The sequence below is a fragment of the Eubalaena glacialis genome, chromosome 19 (assembly GCF_028564815.1).
Source record: "Eubalaena glacialis isolate mEubGla1 chromosome 19, mEubGla1.1.hap2.+ XY, whole genome shotgun sequence".
In the NCBI taxonomy this organism is placed as follows: Eukaryota; Metazoa; Chordata; class Mammalia; order Artiodactyla; family Balaenidae; genus Eubalaena; species Eubalaena glacialis.
The window spans coordinates 47,236,305-47,258,311 of NC_083734.1; the positions used below are offsets into that span (position 1 = coordinate 47,236,305).

A 22,007-nucleotide genomic window follows, 5' to 3' on the forward strand; every position below is an offset into this window, starting at 1 on the left:
CCACCTCAGGGCTACGCTTATTTTTGTGTTTTCAGTCTGCTGTCTTTGCATGAAAGTCCTAGGGCTGGGACATACGGCTGTGCCGTTTGTCAGTTGCTTTACATGTTCTTTGTCCAGTTCTTCCAGAGAAATCATCCTGCCCTTGGGTCTCGTAGAGGAAGACCACAGGGGTCAGAGATGGTGGGAAAAGAAGGAGGCAGGGCTGAGCGTTCAGACCCTTGGCTGGGATGTCAGGGCCCCCTGCCTCTCAGCCAGGCCTGGGCTAGAGACTCCTGCTGCCCTGTGACCAATCCTCCCAGGGCTCCGAGCTGGAGGACACAGGCCTAATCGATCCACTTAAAGTAAAACGTTGGAGCAGGAAGGGAGCTCAGGGGTCACTGGGTGACATGAAGGAGGTTGAGAGAAGTGACTTAGTCACAGATTTGGGGTGTGAGTCCTGGACACTGCTGCTTCCACACCCCAGATCTGTGCCCCAGTGGAAAATTGGGGAACATTTGATGGTCCCGGATGGAAGAACCGGCAGTGAGGGCAGCTGAGTGCTCCGTGAGGACACAAGCTTTGCATCCTGGCGTCACCTCTTCCTGGCTATGTGACCTGGGCAGAGTACCTCCCAGATTCCTCATCTGCCCGTAAGTGACCCAGACAGGTCCCACCCGACGGGACTTGCGTTCTCGTGCTCAGTATTTGTCCTAAGACTGAGGAGAAGAACTACTTCATTTTACTCTCCGATGACATCCTCCTCTGGGTTCTATTTTCTGCTTATGTCGAGTAGCCTCTCAGAGATGCTCCAGAGATGACCTGTAGGTACCAAAACATTAGCACGGGGCAAGTGGCCCAGCCCAGATGAGTTGGAGAGACAGCACTGGTGGCCTCACTGAATCAGGAGGTCCATGAACCTAAGGCCATTTGCTGGGGTCGGTGAGAGGGGCGAGGGGGGTGCCTCCCTGTTTAGAGAGTTCTTTCTATGCCTTCCTCTTTTTACCCTAAAGGAAAATAGTGGCACCTGAGATGCACACGGTTTATTCATTTTGCATAGTGAATAGTAGCCTATGTTTTAAAGGATGATTTAATTTCTCCAGAGGCCCCTGTAATTTGTTCAGCTTCATATTAGTGCTTCTGACTTTCTCCAGCCATGCAGGGGTGGTGCTGGTGGCAGGGAAGTGGGGGGATCCTTAGAATCTGGGACAGTGAGACCCATTGCCCTGTCTTTTGCTCTGTGGCGCTGAGCGAGGCGGCCTGGCAGCCGAAGGGCTTATGCCACGGATGCTGTCTCCAGTCCCTAGAACAGTGCGGCACTGCCCCAAGCCCCAGAATGACCCTTAGTTCTCCTGCTCCTGACTTGAAACTTTTGGAAACTTCTGGAAGGAGACCAAAATGTACAATGATTCTTGCTAAGACTTAATTACAGATTTTTTTTTTTTTTTTTTTTTTTTTTTTTACTATTGAGAGAGGAGAAGAAATACTGGAAAAGCCAAAAGCAGGAGTCTGTAAACTATGGCCCATGGGCCAAATCTGGTGTTAGCTAGGAATGGTTTTTACATTTTCAAATGGTGGAAAAAAACAAAAACAAAAGAAACATATTTCATGACACATAAGATTATATGCAACTCAAATTTCAGTGTCTGTAAATTAAGTTTAACTGGGACCCAGCCGTGCTCTTTCATTTACGGATCTATCATCAATGCTTGCTTCCCTGCTGCAGCAGCGGAGGTGAGTAGTTGTAACAGTCCCCAAAGCCTGAAATATTTACTATCTGGCCCTTTACAGAAACAAATTGCTGACCCTTGACCTGAAATTAAAGTGGAAAACTGTTTCATTGTAGATCTGTTTTAAAAAAAGATTCATAAAAAATTTAAAATTATAATGGAAATCAAGAGGGATAGCAGAATCTATTTCCTAGGACTTATTAAGTCAAATCAATCACCAGTTGGTAAAATGCAGTGGGGGAGATTCTTCTTTTGAGCAGGGATCTTTTAAAGACAGAACCCACCCTTGTTGACCAGCTGCCTTGGACCCTGATGCTGTTCCCTTTGACTGTGCTACCCACCCCCCACATTTTCCCAGCCTTCCAAGCCCTCACCTCTAGTGTAATTCTGGATTCTGCTCTCTCTCTCTGACCCCAGCCCAGTTTTAAAGCCCAGTCTAATGTTATCTAAAGTACACTTCTTGGATCTGTCCCTTTCTTTCCATGGCCTCTGCCCCCACTCTGGTTCCGGCTTTTTTGCTGTATGCCTGGATCAGTGCAGTCACCTCCCTGCCAACAGTCCTTTCTTACCCATCCAATTGGCCCTGCCGACTGCTGCTAAAGTGACCTTAGAGCACTTCTTTGATGCCGCCCTGCTCATGCCTGTGAACAAAGTCCAAACTGGCCACCTTGCCCACCTCCAGACTTTGAGTGAGAAGCAGCCAGCACGTCACGTGGTTCACCCCATCCACCCCCAACATGGTGGTCGTGCAGATGGGCAGGGAAGAGACCAGAGCATGCGGGATCTTTTTAGTTGTGGCATGCGGGATCTTTAGTTGCCGCATGCATGCGGGATCTAGTTCCCTGACCAGGGATCGAACCTGGGTCCTCACAAGTCACTGAGTGAGAGATTTTCTGCTAAGGGATCTCATCTCTGATAAACAGAAGGCTAGAAAATGGTTCTCCCATTCATTCCCCAGAGACCTTGAGGGGAACCCATTGCCACTGTGCCAGTACCAGTGTTAGAGCTCCAGCCATAATCATCTCAACTGTGGAAACCCAGAGCCCTTATTATTATATCATCAACACGATGAAGGGGAGGGTCCCACTCACAAAGGCAACGCCAAGGATGAGGAGACATCAAGAGTGGCTGCAGCAAGATGAGAAAAGATAAGAAAAAAAGAGACCAAAAAAATCAAACAAATAAAAATTAAAAAAAAAAAAGAGTGGCCTCAGCAAGATGCAGGACTACATCCTTCCTTCCACCCCAAGAGATTTAGAAACAAGAATAAATGGGAAAACATACCTTGCTCTTGGGTGGGGACACTAAATATTGTGAAGATAGCAACTTTTATCGTTTTGGCACGTCATGCAGTTCTAGTCAAAATCCCAATGGAATTTTGAGAATTTGAGAAAAAAATGTTCTAAAGAGCACCTGGTAGAGAAAATGTGCCAGAAGGTCAAACAATTTTGAAAAAAGAAGATGAGAGTGTCTAAGCCCACCTAGAGAATAAGACTGGAGATCCAACACTTAAATCGGGAGGCTCTAGCACCAAAATTGACAGGTGAATGGAGCAGAATAGATGGTTCACTCACCTGGGGAAAGAGGGCAGATTGTTCTATGAATAGGGCTGGGCCCATTGGTTTAGCTATTGTATTTGGGAGAAAAGTTTTTAGATTCCCACCTCATATCATACACTTAAATAAATTCTAGATGAATTAATAAATTTAATACAAAGAATTAGACCACTAAAAAAATAGTAGAAAATAGTTATGATCTTCACGTACTATAGAGCAATGGAATAAATCACAAAGAAAAATAGACTTGACTGTATGAAAGGTAAAACCCGTCAGTAGAAGCCGTCAGAAACCAAAATAGGGAGTTCCCCGGTGGCCTAGTGGTTAGGATTCAGGCTTTCACTGCCATGGCCCCGGTTCAATCCCTGGCTGGGGAACTGAGATCCCACAAACTGGGCAGTGTGGCCAAAAAAAAAGAAAAAAGAAAGAAACCAAAGTAAAAGGAGAAGCTATTAGCCACAAATATGATAAAGGGTTCATGTCACTCATAGATTAAGAACTCATTCAAATCATTACAAATCATACACTGAGGCATGACAGAGAAGCAAAGGATGTAAATGGGCATTTTATAAAAGAAGCCAGTGCATCCGATTTTTTTTTTTTTTTTTTTTTTAGAAATTTTATACTTTTAATAAACAAATTGAAAAGAAGGGCGGCCAGATCACAGCCTTGTGTTGGGTTTGCTGACAGTTCAGTTTGAAGACTGTTTCCATAGAGATCTGGCCTCCCCTTTTCCAGTGACAGACAGCTAACAGTGGTTCTCAATCTTAGCTCACCTGGGAGTCTTAAAAAATACTGATGCCTGGGCCCCAGCCCCAGAAATTCGGAGTGCATCCGATTTTTACTTTTACACTTCCATCCACCATGTTCCAAATGGGAAAACTTAGTCCTTGAAAGGAATTGATCAAATCTACAAAACAAAACCACGGGGCTCATTAAGCTTCTTAGTGTTCACTAAAACCTTAGCTGCAGGTTGAACAGGAGGACCTGATTTGGCTGATCTGGCTCACCCGGGCCAGGTGTAGTGTCTCCAGCCAGTTTGGGAGGCCTTGCGCTTCTGGGCTGATTCCACCGCTCCTGGGTGGGGCTCCTGGTGAGTCAGCAGGTGAGGTGACTCATGGACCAACCCCGGGCACGAGCAGCTGGGCAGTGACCAGGGATGTCCTGAGAGAGGCTTCACCAGGAAGCAGCGAGGGAGGCGTTACTGCCTAGAGTTGAGTGGGGAGCAGTAGTTGACTCCTTTGATAATGAAACTTGTTCCTCTTAGCACAGGGTTTCTTGTTTTGGGGCTTTCTAAGGGAAACAGACCATCAGTATATCTCAGGGTAGAAAATATCACCACCAAATCCTAAGTCTTGAAGGATGAATTGGGCTTTGATCTTCCCAGGATAAAGTCCTGTCCATCCTTGGGGAGATATCAAAGGTTTGGAGATGTTCAGCCTCAGATGCCTCTCCCAAGAGCTCTCTGAGAGACAAGGGCCTCAGTCAGAATGAAAAGTAGCTGCCTAGGAGGGGCCATGCCACCCACCCTCTGCCTCACCCAGAGGTGGTCTCACTGACCTCATTCTTAGAACCATCCTAAGCCCTCCCAGCTTCTTATCCTACATCGTGGGTAGAGAAGAGAGCTCAAACACCCACACCAGCGTGTCCTGCCTAGAAAGGAGAGAAATGGAGCTGGACCTGAGTATGCCAGTGGCCAGCTGGTATAAACACAGTGCCAGAGGCTGGCTGTCTCCCCACACCTATGTCAGTCTGGGAAGTATTAGGTGGAGTGTCTGCCCCAGGTGGACCCTCCCACCCTGTAGCCCACCATTTATATGACTTGCCCAATACCTGTCAGAGGTAAGACTGTGGATTTTAGAACATTTGGCAACTCATAATGCATTTTGACAATGCATGACATCAGGTACGCCCTCCACACCTGGCCCATGGCAGACATTACTCATTGATCACAGAAGCCAGAGAGCTAGTACAGTGGAGGCTTGGAGGAGAAAGAAAGGCTTGTCCTCTCCAGTTTGTGTTACCAGTTCTCCCCATGACAACTCGCCTACGGCTACTGAAAAACAGCTTGTGAAATGAGAACAGAAACATAAGAGGATAATTATTAACAAATTATAAAGGAAAACTAGAGATTTAAAGTAACGAAAGCAAACAAAATTAGAATAAAGGTAAGAACATAAAGGAAAGGCAGTAAAGAAAGGGAAATGGCCGCCCAAATTTTAAAAATGAAGACTAAATTTATGTCAGAATTATAAAAAAATGATAAAAGTTACAATTATAAAAAAGAGAGATTAAAAGAAAAAGCAACCTAAAAGTTTAGAAAGATAGAAGATAACAGGGAAATATATTTTAAAGGGATTTCAAAAGGTTAATGACCCTCTGGGCAACTTTTACAATCTTTCTATAAGTCTAAAATTATCTCAAAAAATTTAAAATATTAAGGGAAACGCTAACATGAATCTGGAGTGAAAATTCAAAGTAAAAATAATGAAAAAATAAGGATATAAATAAATATATGTAAAATAAACCAATAAATATGTGTAAATAAATATGTTTACTTAGATATGTTTTATTACATATATAGCAATATATATGTATTTATTACATATCTTTATATAAATATATGTAATAAATCAAATAAATATATGTAAAATAAATCAAAACATAACTGAGATTTTTAAAAGGGTAAGAAATAGGGCTTCCCTGGTGGTGCAGTGGTTGAGAATCTGCCTGCCAATGCAGGGGACACGGGTTCGAGCCCTGGTCTGGGAAGATCCCACATGCCGCGGAGCAACTAGGCCCGTGAGCCACAACTACTGAGCCTGCGCGTCTGGAGCCTGTGCTCCGCAACAAGAGAGGCCACGACAGTGAGAGGCCCGCGCGCCGCAATGAAGAGTGGCCCCCGCTCGCCGCAACTAGAGAAAGCCCTCGCACAGAAACGAAGACCCAACGCAGCCAAAAATAAATATAAATAAATAAATAAAAATTTAAAATAAAATAAAATAAAATAAAAACCAAGATCAAAAATTATAAAAGTTTAGGGCTTCCCTGGTGGCGCAGTGGTTGAGAATCTGCCTGCCAATGCAGGGGACACGGGTTCGAGCCCTGGTCTGGGAAGATCCCACATGCCGCGGAGCAACTGGGCCCGTGAGCCACAACTACTGAGCCTGCGCGTCTGGAGCCTGTGCTCTGCAACAAGAGAGGCCACGACAGTGAGAGGCCCGCACACCGCGATGAAGAGTGGCCCCCACTTGCCCCAACTAGAGAAAGCCCTCACGCAGAAACGAAGACCTAACACACCCAAAAATCAATCAATCAATAAATAAATTTAAAAAAAAAAAAAATTATAAAAGTTTAAAGGGAGGAAGTAGAAACAGCTAGAACAGGGGAGTTTCAAAGATAAGAAAAAATATAAAGTAGCAAATAAATAATATGAGATAACTAGATCATTTAAAAGGAAGATATCAAAGTAAAATACAAGAGACTCAAATTACAGAGATAAAAATGTAAAACATGGAATAATCCAAAGTAGCATGAATGAACCACAGCAAAATGACATACTCAAAAGTTCAGAAATTCAAAGTTATGAGTTATTTTTAAGATAAAGAATTAAATATTGTCAGTAAGGAAGAGGGCAGAGTATGATTAAATGATCGTTGCTAGTGGGCTTTGTTGAGCTGAAGCCACCTCTCAGCTGGGGCTTTTGGGGGAGGGGAACGTATGCTGCTCTTCAGCCCCAAATTCATGCCCCCGCACTGTGCCCTGTTAAGGACTTAGCCTGGCTCTCAGAATGCACACCCGAGGGTCCTGGTGGGAACCAGTGAGGTGAGTGAAAGCCCGTCCCTGACCCCGGGGGGCCACCTGACTCAGAGTTGGGGAGTCGGGACACCCAGGTCAAGTTGGTTCCATGGCACCACAGCGTGTGATTGAACGATCATGTTGCTTCTCTGTGCCTCCTTTTCCTCACCAGCAGTGCCCAGCTGATGCCTTCCCTCTCAGTAAAAAAAAAAAAAAAAAACCCATCAGGGACTTCCCTGGTGGCGCAGAGGTCAAGAGTCTGTCTGCCAATGCAGGGGACATGGGTTTGAGCCCTGGTCTGGGAAGATCCCACATGCCGCGGAGCAACGAAGCCCCTGTGCCACAACTGAGCCTGCGCTCTAGAGCCCGCGAGCCACAACTACTGAGCCCACGTGCCACAACTACTGAAGCCCGCGCGCCTAGAGCCTGTGCTCCGTAACGGGAGAGGCCACCGCAACGAGAAGCCCGGGCACCGCAGCAAAGAGTAGCCCCCGCTCGCCGCAACTAGAGAAAGCCCGTGCGCAGCAATGAAGACCCAATGCAGCCAAAAATAAAAATAAATAAATTTATAAAATAAAAAAAATTTTTAAACCTCATCAAACTACCAGTCAGCAGCATTTACTTTTTAATGAAGTGGAAAGAGCAGTGAACATAGTAACAAGTCAGGTCTGCTGAACCTGCCCACCTGATGGTTTTGGACATGAACTGATGCGATGCTGGTGAATTAAAAGTGCACATACAAGTAAATGACACTTTGGCAGCGATACACCCTGCGGATGAGGTTGGGCATCTGGCTGTTGGGGAGGAGAGAGGGGAGGTGGAAATCTGCCTGCTGTGAACTGGGGAGGTGGCACCTCTCTCTCCCTGCCCCCTACCCCACCCCCAAGCACTTAGCCTCAGCACAGCACCCCAGCCTTCACCTCCCATCTTCGTTCCCCAGGTGGGCTTTGAACCAGGATGGCTGAACCCCGCCAGGAGTTCAACGTGATGGAAGACCATGCTCAGGGGGACTACACCCTGCTGCAAGACCACGAGGGTGACGTGGAGCACGGCCTGAAAGGTTAGTGCACAGCCCTGCGTAACGGGCCCAGGTGCTGTGGGGATCACGGCCCACCCGATTGCTCTGGAAAGGGCTGGCAGGCAAGGTTCGCATCCTGAGTTTTAAAGGAGTTTTAAATACTTTATTGTGTTAGATTGTCAATAGACTTGAAACCTCATTAATTTGAGTGAGCCAACAGAACTCAAAATGTGAGGCTATTTGAAAATCTGCCTTTTGCAAAGGAGAGTTTGCCACATACGTGGATATAGTATGGTAAAGATTGCTGGAGGCTTGTTGGTCTAATTAATACAAGGGTGCTCTGTTGAGTCTTTAACCATACCCATTAACCTATAAATCAGCAGGATTTATTAGCATGCAAAATACATGACTTTATACATTATTTTTTTCTCTTCCTTAATAGGGCTGTCTGGCCCCTATTTGGCCAGAGTTGGTTAGCTCAGGGTTTCTTACTGTCCCTATTATACCTTAATAAACCACATCAACCTCTAAATGTTCTATAGTACAGTCTTTTGGCCCAATTGGCTTGGCCTCCTCTCTCCCCTTCACTGCACTGTCTGACCACCGAGATCGGGGAGCCCCGTGGAGCACACAGAGCCCTCTCTCTGGCTCCGAATGCTAGTCCCTGCATCGCTGATGGGAGCACCAAGCTGACCTGCAGGGCACTGGCTTGTACTATAAGGAACCCTCTCCCCCCAGTGTCACTGGTGGCCAGTGCCCCCTGGAGCAGCCCATGGTGCAGCCTCGGGATAAGAAAGACTAGGTTCCTGTCTTCTAGACCCATTTCTAAGGAGATGAAATGGCAGTCTACTTTTCTCTTTTAATGCTAAAAATAACAAGCCTGGGGTGTGCGGTGTCGATGGCAGTGGTAGAGCTCCAAGGTGGGAAGGGAACTCTTCTGGGTACATCTATCTGGGAAGGTTCCCTGGAAGAGGCGGGGTTACCAGAAGGATCCCTGGGTTGGGGAAGCACATGGAGAAAACATCCCTACCTGGGAGACGCTTCAGGACTTGTTGGGGGGCCTTGTTTCAAAGGCTGACTTCTCTGTACCTGTTTAAGCAGAGAACACATTTGGAGGCAGAGCTTGGGAATCAGACAAGTGGGCTCTAAGTTGGGGGAGGTGAGGGAAGAAATGGGCTGTCCCCGGAGCTCAGAGGCAGCCCTCTGGCCTTCTTGCGAGCACACGCAGCCCGAAGCTCTGGGTGAGGGGAAATGCCTGCTCCCATTCGGCTCAACCCTCCCCTCCTGGTGTCAGGCACCAATGGTGGCAAGAAACGTGCATTCTGACCTCTCCCAGGCCACAGCCTGGCTCCAGCCAGAGCTGCTAATTTTCAACTCCCCAAGGGGTTGGAGCGGCAGCTGGGCCCTGAGAGCTCCCTCATCTGAGGACCTGAGCCCACCATCCCTCCACATGGTGTTCTGCCTCATTATCAGTATCGCTGCTTTCACTTTCAAGTGTCCCTATTTGGGTGATAAAGTATATGGCTGCCCTACTTATAATGGGATTTCCTTAAAATGATGATTCAGGCGACTTCCCTGGTGGTCCAGTGGTTGAGACTTTGCCTTCCAATGCAGGGGGTGTGGGTTTGATCCCTGCTTGGGGAGCTAAGATCCCACATGCCATGTGGCCAAAAAACCAAAACATAAAAACAACAGAAACAATATTGTAACAAATTCAATAAAGACTGTGAAAATGGTCCACATCAAAAAAAATCTTTAAAAAAAAAAGATGATTCAGGCATTTTTGTAGAACTCTACAAAAGTTGGCAAAAGGCTTTGGCCACCGACATCTCAGGTAGCGCTCACAATAACCAGTGAAGGCGGAGGTTGCCTTCCCCAGTTTACAGGTGACAGAGTTTCGTGTCTGAGATTATGGGGCTAGTATAGCCTTCAGCTCCATGTCAGCTGTTTTTGCCTCTGGTCACCCTTAGCCACGTCTCCTTGAAGCTTCAGTTGTTAAACTCTTGTGGGTGGAATCCAACTTAGAATCCCAACATACTGAACTCTGCCCCAGATGAATTGTACCAATGAAAAAATGGTGCTCTTGGGAATTCCCTGGCAGTCCAGTGCTTAGGACTCAACGCTTTCATTGCTGTGGCCCAGGTTCGATTTGGGAAACTGGGTGTGGGGTATCCTCTCTGGTCTATCTTTGCAGTTTTTCTGTAAATCTAAAACTGTTCTCAAATAAAAAGTTCATTTTTTTAAAGTCCGGGGAAAAAAGTGGTTTTTACCGCTGTTATTTTTTGAAAGAGAAACTAAATTCAATTTGTAAAGTAAGAACAAATTTACCAAGTTATTTTGTGTCTCAGAGGTGCTTAAAGTATGTTTACTGAAACTCCTCAATTCTTTTAACATAAAACGTGATTGGAAGTTCTATCCTGAAACAGATGTATGTATGAATATGTATAATATATATGCAAATTTTAAGATGCTAATAACCTTTTTGTCACTGCTTTGAAAGTGTTTGAAGACAGTTTAAACAAACTTACCCAAAGAATATACTTGCCAAGAAAGCAAGTTGATACCTAAGAGATTTTCATAGTTCTCATCAAATTTGTTCTTGCTACTAAGGATTTAGAATGAGTTATTTTTACATGGGGAGTGAACAGTGTGACTTGACAGGAGGTGTCACTTTACAAGCAACATTTTAGATAAGTGACAGAGACTTTTTTGAATAATGACAAGAAACCACATGTAAAATACTAAAACAAAGAGCATCTGCATTGATGCTAAAAGTTGGAATAGGATTAGATAGAGCCAAAGAGAGCTGTAAAGTGGGTAAAAGCTGGTTAACTGATAAAATAATGCACCCACATGAATTAAAAGGTGTTAATGAGTTAACTTGTTCGACCTTCCAGAAGAGCCTCAGAAGAGGCTTCTTCCTCCTTCCTTCCCTCCCTCCAAGAAATTTAACAAGGATAAAGCAGATGATGACAGTTGTAGGCTGGGGATGGATTGGGGGAGGGGTGTTTGAGGGACAAGTGTTTGAGGCACCATCACGCCCATAGGCTTCTGTGCTCTGGCAGTCGAAGCTGGTCGGTAATAAGACCCGGCAGACAGTCTGCATGATGCTCCCTCACCATGTGTCCAGAGCCTACTTGAGGGAGTTGGCAGGTTTTTGCAAGCTCCAGGACCTGAAGCTTCTTTAGAATCAACCCTTCTTTGGCTGGATGGGTGCAGCCAGGGCTGAGTGTCCAGGGATGGCGTTCTAGCAGAGGGTGCGACATGTCTGATCTCGAAGTGTACTAGAACATCACTTGCCTTTTTTCATCCCGTGAGTCTGCTTCATGCAGAACCAGCTCCCTGTCCTGTATCTCCAAGGCTGACCCCACCCCAGGTGGAGTGGCTTTTGCAGAGTCCATCAGAGCTCCCTTGGCTGTCGATTCTGAAAGGACAGTTTTCTTATAAGTAGCAATGGCTGATATTTCAGGTGTAACTCAAGGCTTGTTGGGTGGTACTTGGGGACACAGCCAAGTGTACAGTTAGAAGTAAGTACTGTGTCTGCCCTGAGCTAATTCCTTTGCAGAGGAAGGAGTTGGATCTCTGAGTGTTTTCCCAGGTCATTAATTGTCATTAATTCATGGCAGTGATCTCCCATGAATCTCTTCAGTCGGGAAACACAAAGCCCCAAGTTTACTTGTGGTTTAGCTTTCTGGTGTCTGCTGCCCGTTTGTCAATATAAGAGCCTTTGTCTCAGTTGGAACCACAAGCTAATTAAAAGGCAATTTCTCCTCTCATCCCAGAACAGGTAAACATTGCGTGCCTCTTTGCCTGGTGACCCTGGTTTGGGGGCCCAGTTGTGTTGGGGTGGGGGTGGGATTGGTCCCCTTTGTGGTTTTATCATGTGGCCACAGTCCATCCATCTGGGTTCCACGCTGGGTGATTTCAGCTCCAAAAGACACTGTCCCCATGGTCCTCTGAGGTCAAAAGCAGGGGTGGAGAGAGGCAGCCATTCTGAGGGGCTCATTGTATATGTTCCAGAATCTCCCCTGCAGACCCCGGCTGATGATGGATCTGAGGAACCAGGCTCTGAAACCTCTGATGCTAAGAGCACTCCAACGGCGGAAGGTGGGGCCTCCCTCTTCTCATGGCTTTATTCAAGCAGCTCCTTCCATGCTCCAGCCTGCGCTTAGCCACGCTTTGAGCTCATACGTGCCACCCTTCCTGGCTGCATTTGCTGCTGCCTCTCCCTCTGGCTGAGAGATAGCTCGCTCGGTGCTTTGCAGGATGGGGCTCAGGCCCCGGATGTTGTGGGAGCCACGCTCTGTTTTGATGCCTTGCTCGCTAGGGTCAGGTATGGGCAGCTTCATCGTGTGTGAGTTTTGAGGCAGCCACACTTGAACAGGCTGGGATCTGTGGCAAAGCAGGGCCTGACCTCAGCTCCACAAAGCCCCTCCTCCTCGCCCATTGTCTCCCCAAACTTCTTTCATGAGCCACCAGGTCCTAAAGCAGCCGTTTGGCTGAGGAAAGGGCAGGTCAGTGCACATCTCCAAGCTCACACTTTGGGACTGGTCTTGGTTTAGTATCCTTCATTTCTTGAGCTTGGCCTGGGTGTCTGGACCTTGGCCATGGTGTTAGTTCCAGCCCGTCTTCTAACCTGTCCTCTGTAGACATTTGGTGTCTAAGTTATTACAAAGCTGCTAATGTATTTCCTGAAGTGTTCCTTGGTCCTGATTTTGACCATCTTCTCTTGCTTCCCATCTATGTCAGTCAAGACTGTGTTGATCGCAGGTAATGGAAAACCCAACTAACTGTGACATACATATGAAGAGGTTTATTTGTCTCACATAATAAAATGTCTGGACTTGGGCAGCAGCTTCTCAGTGTCAACTATTTTGTCTTCTGCAATCATTAATGGCTGGATTGTTGCCTTATGGTTACAGAATGGCTGCTGTACCTCCAGACATCACATCTGCTTTCAAGAAGAAAGAAAGTAGCAAAACCAAAAGAGCCCTGAAACCAAATGTGTTCCCTTTTTATTAGGAAAGCAACAGTTTTTCTGCAGGCCCCACCTAACCAACTTCTGTTTATGTATCATTGGCCAGAACTGGGTCTCATGGCCACTCCTGGCTGTAAGGGAGGCTGGGACATTGAGCATTTTGCCTTCCAGGCTCTTTAGCAGGAAAAATCAAGGGATAAGGGCATTGACAATGGCTTTTGAGGAACCAGTCGGCAGTATCTGCCCCTCCATCTCTCCATCCTCTCCAAGGTTCTATTCTCAGCACTTCCCTGGGCCCTGCCCATGACTTTGATGAGAACCTGGCCCCAGCATCTCCTCAAGCGTCCACCTTTGGATGAATTCAGAAAGTGGCTGTCAAGTGCCTGCCAATTGATGGTGCATCCATGGAGGATATAGTGGATGTGGCCCTTCCCCCCCTTTGCCCCCCCCCCACCTCTGAGGTTCTCAGCCTAGTGAAGAGAATACCAGACCAAATGCTGTTTGCTCTCCTTCTTAGAGCCAGTGATGTTAAGACATAGCCTGCTTATCTTGTTAGGACAGTTTTGCAATTTGTCTACTGCCCTGAGAAGGTCCTGAAACACTAATGCCAGATTTTATGCCAGCCTTCCAAATCAGCTTTATTCTGGAAGAATCTACCAACCAAGTCTTGCTGCATTCTGGACCCTGTCCATGTGTGCATCCCAAGAGCTTCAGCTCTGGCCCCGCAGGGAATGGGGGAGCCTGCTGGGGCTGGACTCTGCCAGGCTGCTCCCGAGACAACCATAATAAAATGGACTCCTTTTGATGAACCTGACTCAGACTCTCGGGAAGCTTTCAAAGCTGACAACTCCTTATGTTTGCCCAGAATGGCCTGGGAGTATGCCAGGGCATTGCTCAGGGAAGAATGCCGATTTGGAAGTGTTCACCTCGATGAGAGACCAACAGCAACTCCTGGTGGTGGATCTTTTCCTCCAGCCTCTGCTGTGAAGGTGGATCCATCTGTGGGCCTGTTGTCAAGCACCTGACTCCAGACAGGCCCGGCCTGTTCATTGCCACCCAGGGGAGTCTGTGGTTTTAAACCATAGGTCATGGGCTCCGGGAGACAGGGGGATTAGAACTGGAAGAAAACTTGGAGGTCACCTGGTGGTGATACTCCCATTTTGCAGATGAGGAAACTGAGACCCTAAGAGGACAAAGGACTTGCCCAAATCCAGCCTCCCAGCAGAGCCATAGACTCCAGCCCTGACTGCAGAGCTCCTGCACTGCCTTGGTCCCAAACCCATTCTCCTGTTCTGCACTGCTCTAAGGATCAAACACCTGTGACCAGTCATCTGATTTTCAACACTTCCTCCTTAAAAACACTTGCGACCGTCGCCAGCCGTCCCTCTCACTGCAGTGTTTACAGGGGGGCTGTCCTGGCTTTCCTGGCAGAGGGCCTGGAAAGGCCCATGCATGGATGCCACTCAAACAGAGTATTGATGTGCTCCCTGGGGAGATGTCAAAAGCTGGAGCACGGCTCTGGGCCCTGCTCTGTAGGGCTGCTTTTTTGCATGTGGCTGAGTCCCCTCCCCATCCCCATCCCTGCATCTCTGCATCCCCAAAGAGCAAAGGTGAGGGGCGTGGCACAGCTCGTCTCGGCCCCCTAAGGTGACTCTCCGTGGTTTCCAGACGTGACAGCGCCCTTAGTGGATGAGGGAGCCCCCGGTGAGCAGGCGGCCGCTCAGCCCCCCACGGAGATCCCAGAAGGAACCACAGGTGAGGGTGACTCCCAGGTCGGGGTGCCCAGCTCCCCTGCTGGAGGATGGGTGCACGTGGGGTTATGCCCGTCTCCAAGTGCAGCAGGAATGTGGGTGGACACCAGCCTCTGGGAATCTCTGGTGGTTCTGAGCCTGATGCCCTTTTGCTTCCGTGGCTGGCTGCCTGCCTGCCTCCCAGAGAACAGAGGACCTTCTGGATTCCTTCTAGCTCCTCTCCTTGTCTTAGCTCCGGAGAGTTCTCTGAGGCAGGCTGGTGGCAGATCCTGCCTTCACCCCCAAGGTCAGTCCACCCTCCTGCTGCGACTCTGCCAGCAACAGGGTTACTTCCTCGGAGGTAAACAGCTCCCTGGGGGGCAGCCGAGTGTGCAGCAGCATCGAGATGGCCCACCCACACCTTTGGAGGATTGTAATTGGACAGTCCCCGAGGAACTCAGCGATGTAATCTAGCATCCATTTTTAGGACTATCTTTTCAAACGTATCAGTGTCGAACAGACATGACGAGACTGTCCTGTCAACACAGATGATGGGGAGTAGCCCAGACAGGGCACTGACCAGAAATAGCCCTGGACTCGGGGCCGCCAGAGTGACCTGTGAGCTGCCCAGGCCCTTAGGGAACAGCGAGCACAGCCCAGAGCCCTGGCTGTCACTTCCTTCACGTCCCCTTCCCCGGGCTTACGCACGACTCCAGCCGTTGGCTTGGTGATCTGGAGGGTGCTCAGCACGAAATGCAGAAGAGTTCCGGACTGTATGTCACCAGCGATGGACAGCGGGGGAAATGTCCTCCGGCAGGCGTTTTCTTTCCTTCCTGAAGACGGGGCTCAGGGCAGCCGTTTAGGAAGCCTGCAGCTCTCTCCCAGGCCTGTGTGCTGGGCACACTGGGCAGGGGCCGAGCAGCACCACCGCCTCCTCCAAGTAGTTTCTATTTGCAAGTTGGTCTTCTGAGATGGGTGGAGGGGGAATGTTCTGGAAGCTGGCAGGCCTTGTCCTTGACAATGAAGGTCGTTTGAAGGCCGTGGAACGAACGACTCATGGTAACTTGGCTTTTGTCTCCCGCTGTCCCTTTACAATTGTGTCAGTGGACGAAGCTCTTCCCCTGCCTGGGATGAAAACTCTAGACACCTCTTGACTTTTGATCACTTCTGAGTTATCAAAAGTGTTTTAAGTTTCCACAATCACAAAACCCAGTCTGCAAATTCTGATTAGAATGTCCAATCCTGCATAACAGCCAGAGCTGCAGCCCCTCCTCTCTGGGACTAGGGAGGGGGCGAGGACGGGGCAGGGGCAGGAAGGTTCTTACTGCGTTGACACTGCTGTGAGCTGGCTCCACATGGTCGGCAGGTGTTTAAAGCTGACTCTTTCTCTGTGGGGACCTTTTTGGAATTCTTCCAGACACCCCACCCTCACCATCCCCATCATCCCTCCGATGGTCCCTCCCTCTGCGTTTGATTCCAGCAGACATTTCTTCTCTCTTTGGCCCCTTGTGGTCTGAAGAGCCACCTCCAGCCTCTCGCCTGCTGAGGTCGGCTTTCTCACATCAGTGACCCTGCTGCATGTGGCCTGAGGCACCCCCTCCACTATAGCTGCCCTGTGCCCACAACAGGTCCATGGGGAACATGGGTATTCTTTGCCCCGACACACTGTGGATATGCAGACTGCCCATAGGCTTTGCTCTGCCACCAAGGCAGGGCCAGCGTGTCTCTCCTCCTCTGATTTTCCCAGGTGGGCTTCTGACAGCCGTCCACCATGTCCCTAACCATAGAGAACTCACACCACGTGTCTCCCCCTGGTGCCTTGAAACCCTCTCAATGGGATGAGATGGGAGGTGGCCAGGCAGCCACCCCCCATCCCCCAAGTTGCTGTCTCTAAAGAAATCCTCCTCAAAAATTCTCTCCCCCTCCGCCCTTTACATCCTCAATGAAGCGGGAGGTTTTAGAGTTGGGGGGACATTTTTTCAGCTGGTGGCTTTAACGATACGTACCTTAATTTAGAACCTCACTTGGGCATGTCCCCTTTGCTGTATCTTGGTTCTCCTATGAAACTTCCCATTTGAGGTCCATTTGGGGGTGCAGTGTGGCCATCCCTTTGCAGGAATCCTTGCCTTGTGGGGTGAGCATGGCGCCCTCTTGGGGCTCCAGGGATATGGAGAAGCCATATAGGGATGTGACGGCCCAGCCACTGTCACACACCCTCCCTCTCTTTGGCTTCTCTGAGCATCTCCCTTGCTGGGATCAGGGGATGTCAGAGATGTGAGCAGCAGCCCGCAGTTTCTGATTTGCATCAGGACCAGGATATCAAGACATCGCGTGGGTAAGCGAAAGCGGTGGGCTTCCCAGTGCCACGGCGGTGATGTCATCGGCATGCCTCCTCGTGTCCTCTGTCTCCAGGACTCCGTGCCATTTAGCTGGACTTGCTATCACTCTGAGCCTTTCTTCCATAACCTTGTCAGAAACTCAGATCAAACCTACGCTCGGAGCTGTGCTTCCCAGACAGTCGGCTGTTGTCAAGTGACGCGGAGCTGACACCATTAGACCTCACAGGCCGTACAGTGTCAGCGTGCCGGGGACCCAGAGGTGTTCCTGCCTAGGAACTGGCAGTGGGGGAGCTGCCCGAGCCCACTGCTGGCCCCCTGCCCCTCGCCACAGCTGCCCTGGGCCAGCCAGCGGGCTGGCTGTTTATAAGGCCATCGTGCATCTGTCCAGCGACCCAGGGGGTCTTTCTTTTGCCTCCTCCGTGTTCTCTGTGGTGGACCCGTATGGCAGGTGGTGGTAACCTGGCATTTCTGGTTTAGGTGTAGAGACTGAGTCATTGCAGGACTGGTGGCCCAGCCAGCAACTGGTGGGCATTTCTCAGGGTGGTGGCCACTCTGTCACTGTCCAACAGGGCATGTTGGCTCTCCTGGGATCATGGGGTCACCGCACGTCAGTGTGCGACGTGACCAACGTGCCTTTTAAGGGCTCTTTCTTCTGGACAGTTGTATCCATGGTCCTGCCGCAATATCCCGGTTTTTTCCATGAAGCAGAAATTGGTGTTGTATGAAAGCTTATTGATTTTGGTACCACTGATGATCAGTAGCTTTTCTCAGTCTTTTTTTGTTTGGGATGGACTGTGGATCCCTAAGCAGGAGCCCAAGACACCCCAAAAGCTGCTCACTGACGCTGCTGGCCTCCCTTTAATGAGGTAGCCCCTATTCTAAGCATGAGGTTAAAGGGGATTGCCCAGTAGTTTGGAGGAAAGAAACTGAACCGCCGGGGGGCCCCTACTGTGTCCCAGGCACTTTGCTAAATACATTCACACCATTTTGTATGCATCCTCACCACTCTCCTGCAAGGTGAGCCAGTGTCATCACCTTGGGATTCTGGAGTTGGAGACAGAGGCCCAGAGAGGCTGAGTAATGGTGGCACCTGGGTTTGAACCCCAGCCGGACTCCACAGCCTGCGCCTAGTCGTTCCTGCACCTTTGCCGCCCGCCGCCCCAGGAGCGCTGGCTGGGGCTGGGAGGGCAGCCTCCGCCCGGACACAGCTCCCACAGCAGTGGCCGAGCAGCACATTGCTTCTCTGACCTCACCTGTCCTGTGTCTTTGTTGAGTGGGGTACTGAGGACCCTGGGCCCATTATGGAGAAGGTCTTTCCTACTGGACTGTGTCGCCTGTAAGGTGCGTGGCTGTGTGGGTTTTGTTTAGTGAACTGTTTTCATCCACGTCCCCGGCAGTCACATTTGCAAAGAGCCAGAGAGGTGCAGCGCCTTGGTGCTGCTAAGGTGTGCCTTTCCTGAATGCTTTCAGAAACATAGCAGAAGAGGCGGGGAGCTTTGTCTCTAGCAAACAATAACTGTCTTTGCTTTTATCTTCTTCATTTGCTGACACACAAACCAGCTGAAGAAGCAGGCATTGGAGACACCCCCAACCTGGAAGACCAAGCTGCTGGACATGTGACCCAAGGTCAGTGGGCTAGAATTGCCTGCCACGCATGACGTGGGGGGTTGGGAAGAGGGGAATGGCGACACAGATGGACCCTACCTACCCTGAAAAGAGACTGTGGACCTGGGCCTTAATTCCTGATCTTTAGGAGTTGGTTTTTATCGAAGGTGGGCTATACAGATAGAGAAAGAGCTCTAGCTTTTTCTAGCCATTTCTGAGTCTTTCCTGAAGTGTTTAGTGTTCTGAAAGAAGCTGGCCCTGCCCAGCATGGGGAGTCGAGAATCAATGACCAGCAGAAACACAGATATGTATGATGAGTGATTTCCCCTGTAGGCGGCCCTCTGGCCTGTCCCGGGAGCAAAGCCTCAACCACTGAGCTATTTCTTTTCAACTTTCTTCTGTGCAGCCTTCAAACTTATTATGATTTTCTTCTCAGGGACCAAAACTGCTGTGCTCAAGAAAAGCAACTTTGTATAATCACTGAGCATAAATGTTTTAAGAACTCAATTTTTTAAATCCTAGAGATTCCTGATCTTAGGAAACGGAGACTGCCAATACAACCTAGCTGGGTTTGTTTTCCGTCATTTGCTGCATTAATGAATTTGACAGTCTACTGTGTAATGTGGAAGCTTCTAGATTGTAAGAAAGCAGAGAAAACACTGTTCTTTTCTCCAGAAAGTGATTTGGGATTTGTATAGCGCCACCACTGGGGCCATCTGACTTTAGGAAGACTCTGGGCCCTGAAGAAATGTCTCCTTGAAGGTGTTTTGAAGCCTAACTACACATTTCTGCTCCCCAGGGGTCCCTGCCCCATAGTGGGCTAGGGTTTCTCATCTCACATGTCATGGAAAGGCGTGTTTTCATTCTTAGGCTTACAAAGAGCTTCAGAAAATATTAGAAGGGATAATCATTATAAGGGGAAACCTCAGTCTATATGTTAAATAACTAGAATCCTGCCTCCTGTTTCTTTTAGCTTATGATTTGCAGCTTTTGGGTAAAATTAGAGGTTTTTATAACCTCTGGAAATGATGATCTATTTCCATAAAGAGAAATGAATGAGTTTTTTCTACCAATTTTTATTGCAGGCTATGTCTCCATGCCCCTAAAACATATTCCATGCAACAAAAAGATCAGGCCATCAGCTTTCCTAGAAACTTTACTTTTGTGCTAACTGAATTTTTAACTTTCCTAGCACTGGCCTAGAATCATATAGATAGAAAGATGAGCACCAGGTAACATCTGCAATGGGAAATTGGCACCAAATCTATGAACACGTGGAGGTTTCTACCTCTACTCCCAAGGCCAATATTTAATGTCTTGACTGGAGCTGCTGATCCAAATGGCCAAGCCCAAGCTCCACAAGCAGTGGAACCTTGTGAAATTCAGGCACACTGGTGATCCACAAACATTTTATTTGACACAGGCCTGCAGTCTGGTTTGCACAAAAACAAGCAGATTTAGGGAGAGCCATGTATACAAAAGCACAGCTATTATCTCTTTCTTGCTTTCCTGCTGCAGAAGGAAAACCTCTGGCAGCCTGTGTTCATGAAGTACTAAGACAGAAAAGATGTTTCAGGATGGAGCTGCAATTGGCTGAGTATTAGGTGTGGGGAGACCCTACCCATCTCACCCCTGCTCACGCCAGGGTAGACCTTTCTTCTGTGAGTGTCTCCAGGACCAGGTCTCCCAAGGGAGTGTGGGGACACAAATTTAACACATCAAACTGTGTTTTCCCAAATATTTTTTACCTTGGACCCACCCCCCGGTGATTGCTATGTTTAATATTTACTGAGCGCTTTACAGTCTTCTGGGAGCTGAATAGAATGTTCTCCCAGCCTGGCTCCTTCCTCCAGGAGTGCAATGGCATGAGCTAAGGTTCCTCACACACACATGCACACGCACACAGGCACACATATGCTGTACTATCATCTATTGGTAACTTTTCAGGCTGTGTTTACTCTGTGTGTTTGGTGCCCTTGTTTCTATTTAATGAGGGGCTTTTCAAGCCCTGCAGCACATCAGAGTACAGTGACACCCACATCACGAGCAATTTCTAGGAAGCTCGGGAGGAAAACTTTCTCCAGAAGGCGCTGGAGACCTGGCCCGTCAGTGGGTGTAAGGACCGGCAGCTGCTGCCGCCTCTGGTCTGTTGAGCGGTGGGTTGGGAAGAAGAGGCACTGAGGCACCTGCTCAGGCTGCCTGCTGCCCAGCTTGTTTCCTCCGTCTCTGTCGTTTGGGCGGTTCCTCCCCGAGACTGACCAAGGGCCCCCATGAGGTGTCTGTAGACCCCGCGGAAGGCGGAGATCAGCACGTTTTCCTGACACGCCTTCATGTACTGATCCCTGGCCTTGTGGCAGGCTCTGTGGCGATGCTAGGAACACGAGATGAGTGAGATGGTGAGCTCAGGGCCCCGGTGTAGGGGTGGGAGGTAAGGCTGAGCCGGGCCTCTTGATAAGGGTCCAGTGGGCAGCTGCAAGGACTCCCGACTGGGTTGGGGCGAGAGGGACGTGTTACCCATGTGTGCGGACACCTGTGTTCTCCCAGCTCCTTCCCCTCCCCTCATCCAGTCTCTTTCTCTTCCGAGGCCCAATCCTTTGGGGTTCCAGATTTTGTTTAGAGGAGAGCCGTGAAGTTGTTCTGGAACTAGGTAGGATGTTTGAAGAGTTGGGAGTTAAAACAAATACAGGATGTTTATTAGGAGAACCAATGAGCATACGTCTCCTGTCCTTAATACACAGATACTTTTTTTTTTTTTAATTTATTTTTGGCCGTGTTGGGTCTTCGTTGCGGTGCGCGGGCTTCTCCTTGTGGTGGCTTCTCTTTTTGCGGAGCATGGACTCTATAGACGCGTGGGCTTCAGTAGTTGTGGCATGCGGGCTCAGTAGTTGTGACTCACGGGCTCTAGAGTTCAGGCTCAGTAGTTGTGGTACACGGGCTTAGTTGCTCCGCTGCATGTGGGATCTTCCCAGAGCAGGGATCAAACCCGTGTCCCCTACATTGGCAGGCGGATTCTTAACCACTGCGCCACCAGGGAAGTCCCAATACACAGATACTTTAAGGAGGGATTCACATGAATGTCACATGAATGAAGCAGAAAAAAGGGAAGTGTGCCCTCCATCCACTGGGTTGGCACATGGCAAGTGGTGTGATAGGGGTGAAGCAGTGGTCCCCGTGGGGCGCCCATGTCTTTGCCATGTAGACCACCTTTACTGCCACGGTGGTCGCCTCACCTCGTGCAGAGGGCTGTCCATAATCCACGATCTGGATACACCTGAAC

General features: G+C 48.8%; 1 protein-coding gene across 8 annotated transcripts in view; it reads left to right on the forward strand.

Annotated features, from left to right (window-relative positions):
- MAPT (microtubule associated protein tau) overlaps positions 1-22,007 on the forward strand; it is a 108,024-nt gene that overhangs the window by 52,936 nt on the left and 33,081 nt on the right. For 4 of the 8 annotated variants that reach the window (XM_061174614.1, XM_061174607.1, XM_061174608.1 and 1 more), the window contains exons 2-5: positions 8,001-8,120; positions 12,099-12,185; positions 14,725-14,811; positions 18,686-18,751. In XM_061174614.1, the coding sequence (XP_061030597.1) occupies positions 8,018-8,120; positions 12,099-12,185; positions 14,725-14,811; positions 18,686-18,751 (343 nt within the window). In that variant the 5' untranslated portion in view covers positions 8,001-8,017. The remainder of the gene's footprint in view (positions 1-8,000; positions 8,121-12,098; positions 12,186-14,724; positions 14,812-18,685; positions 18,752-22,007) is intronic. The other 4 variants (XM_061174609.1, XM_061174612.1, XM_061174611.1 and 1 more) reach the window with 2 other exon arrangements.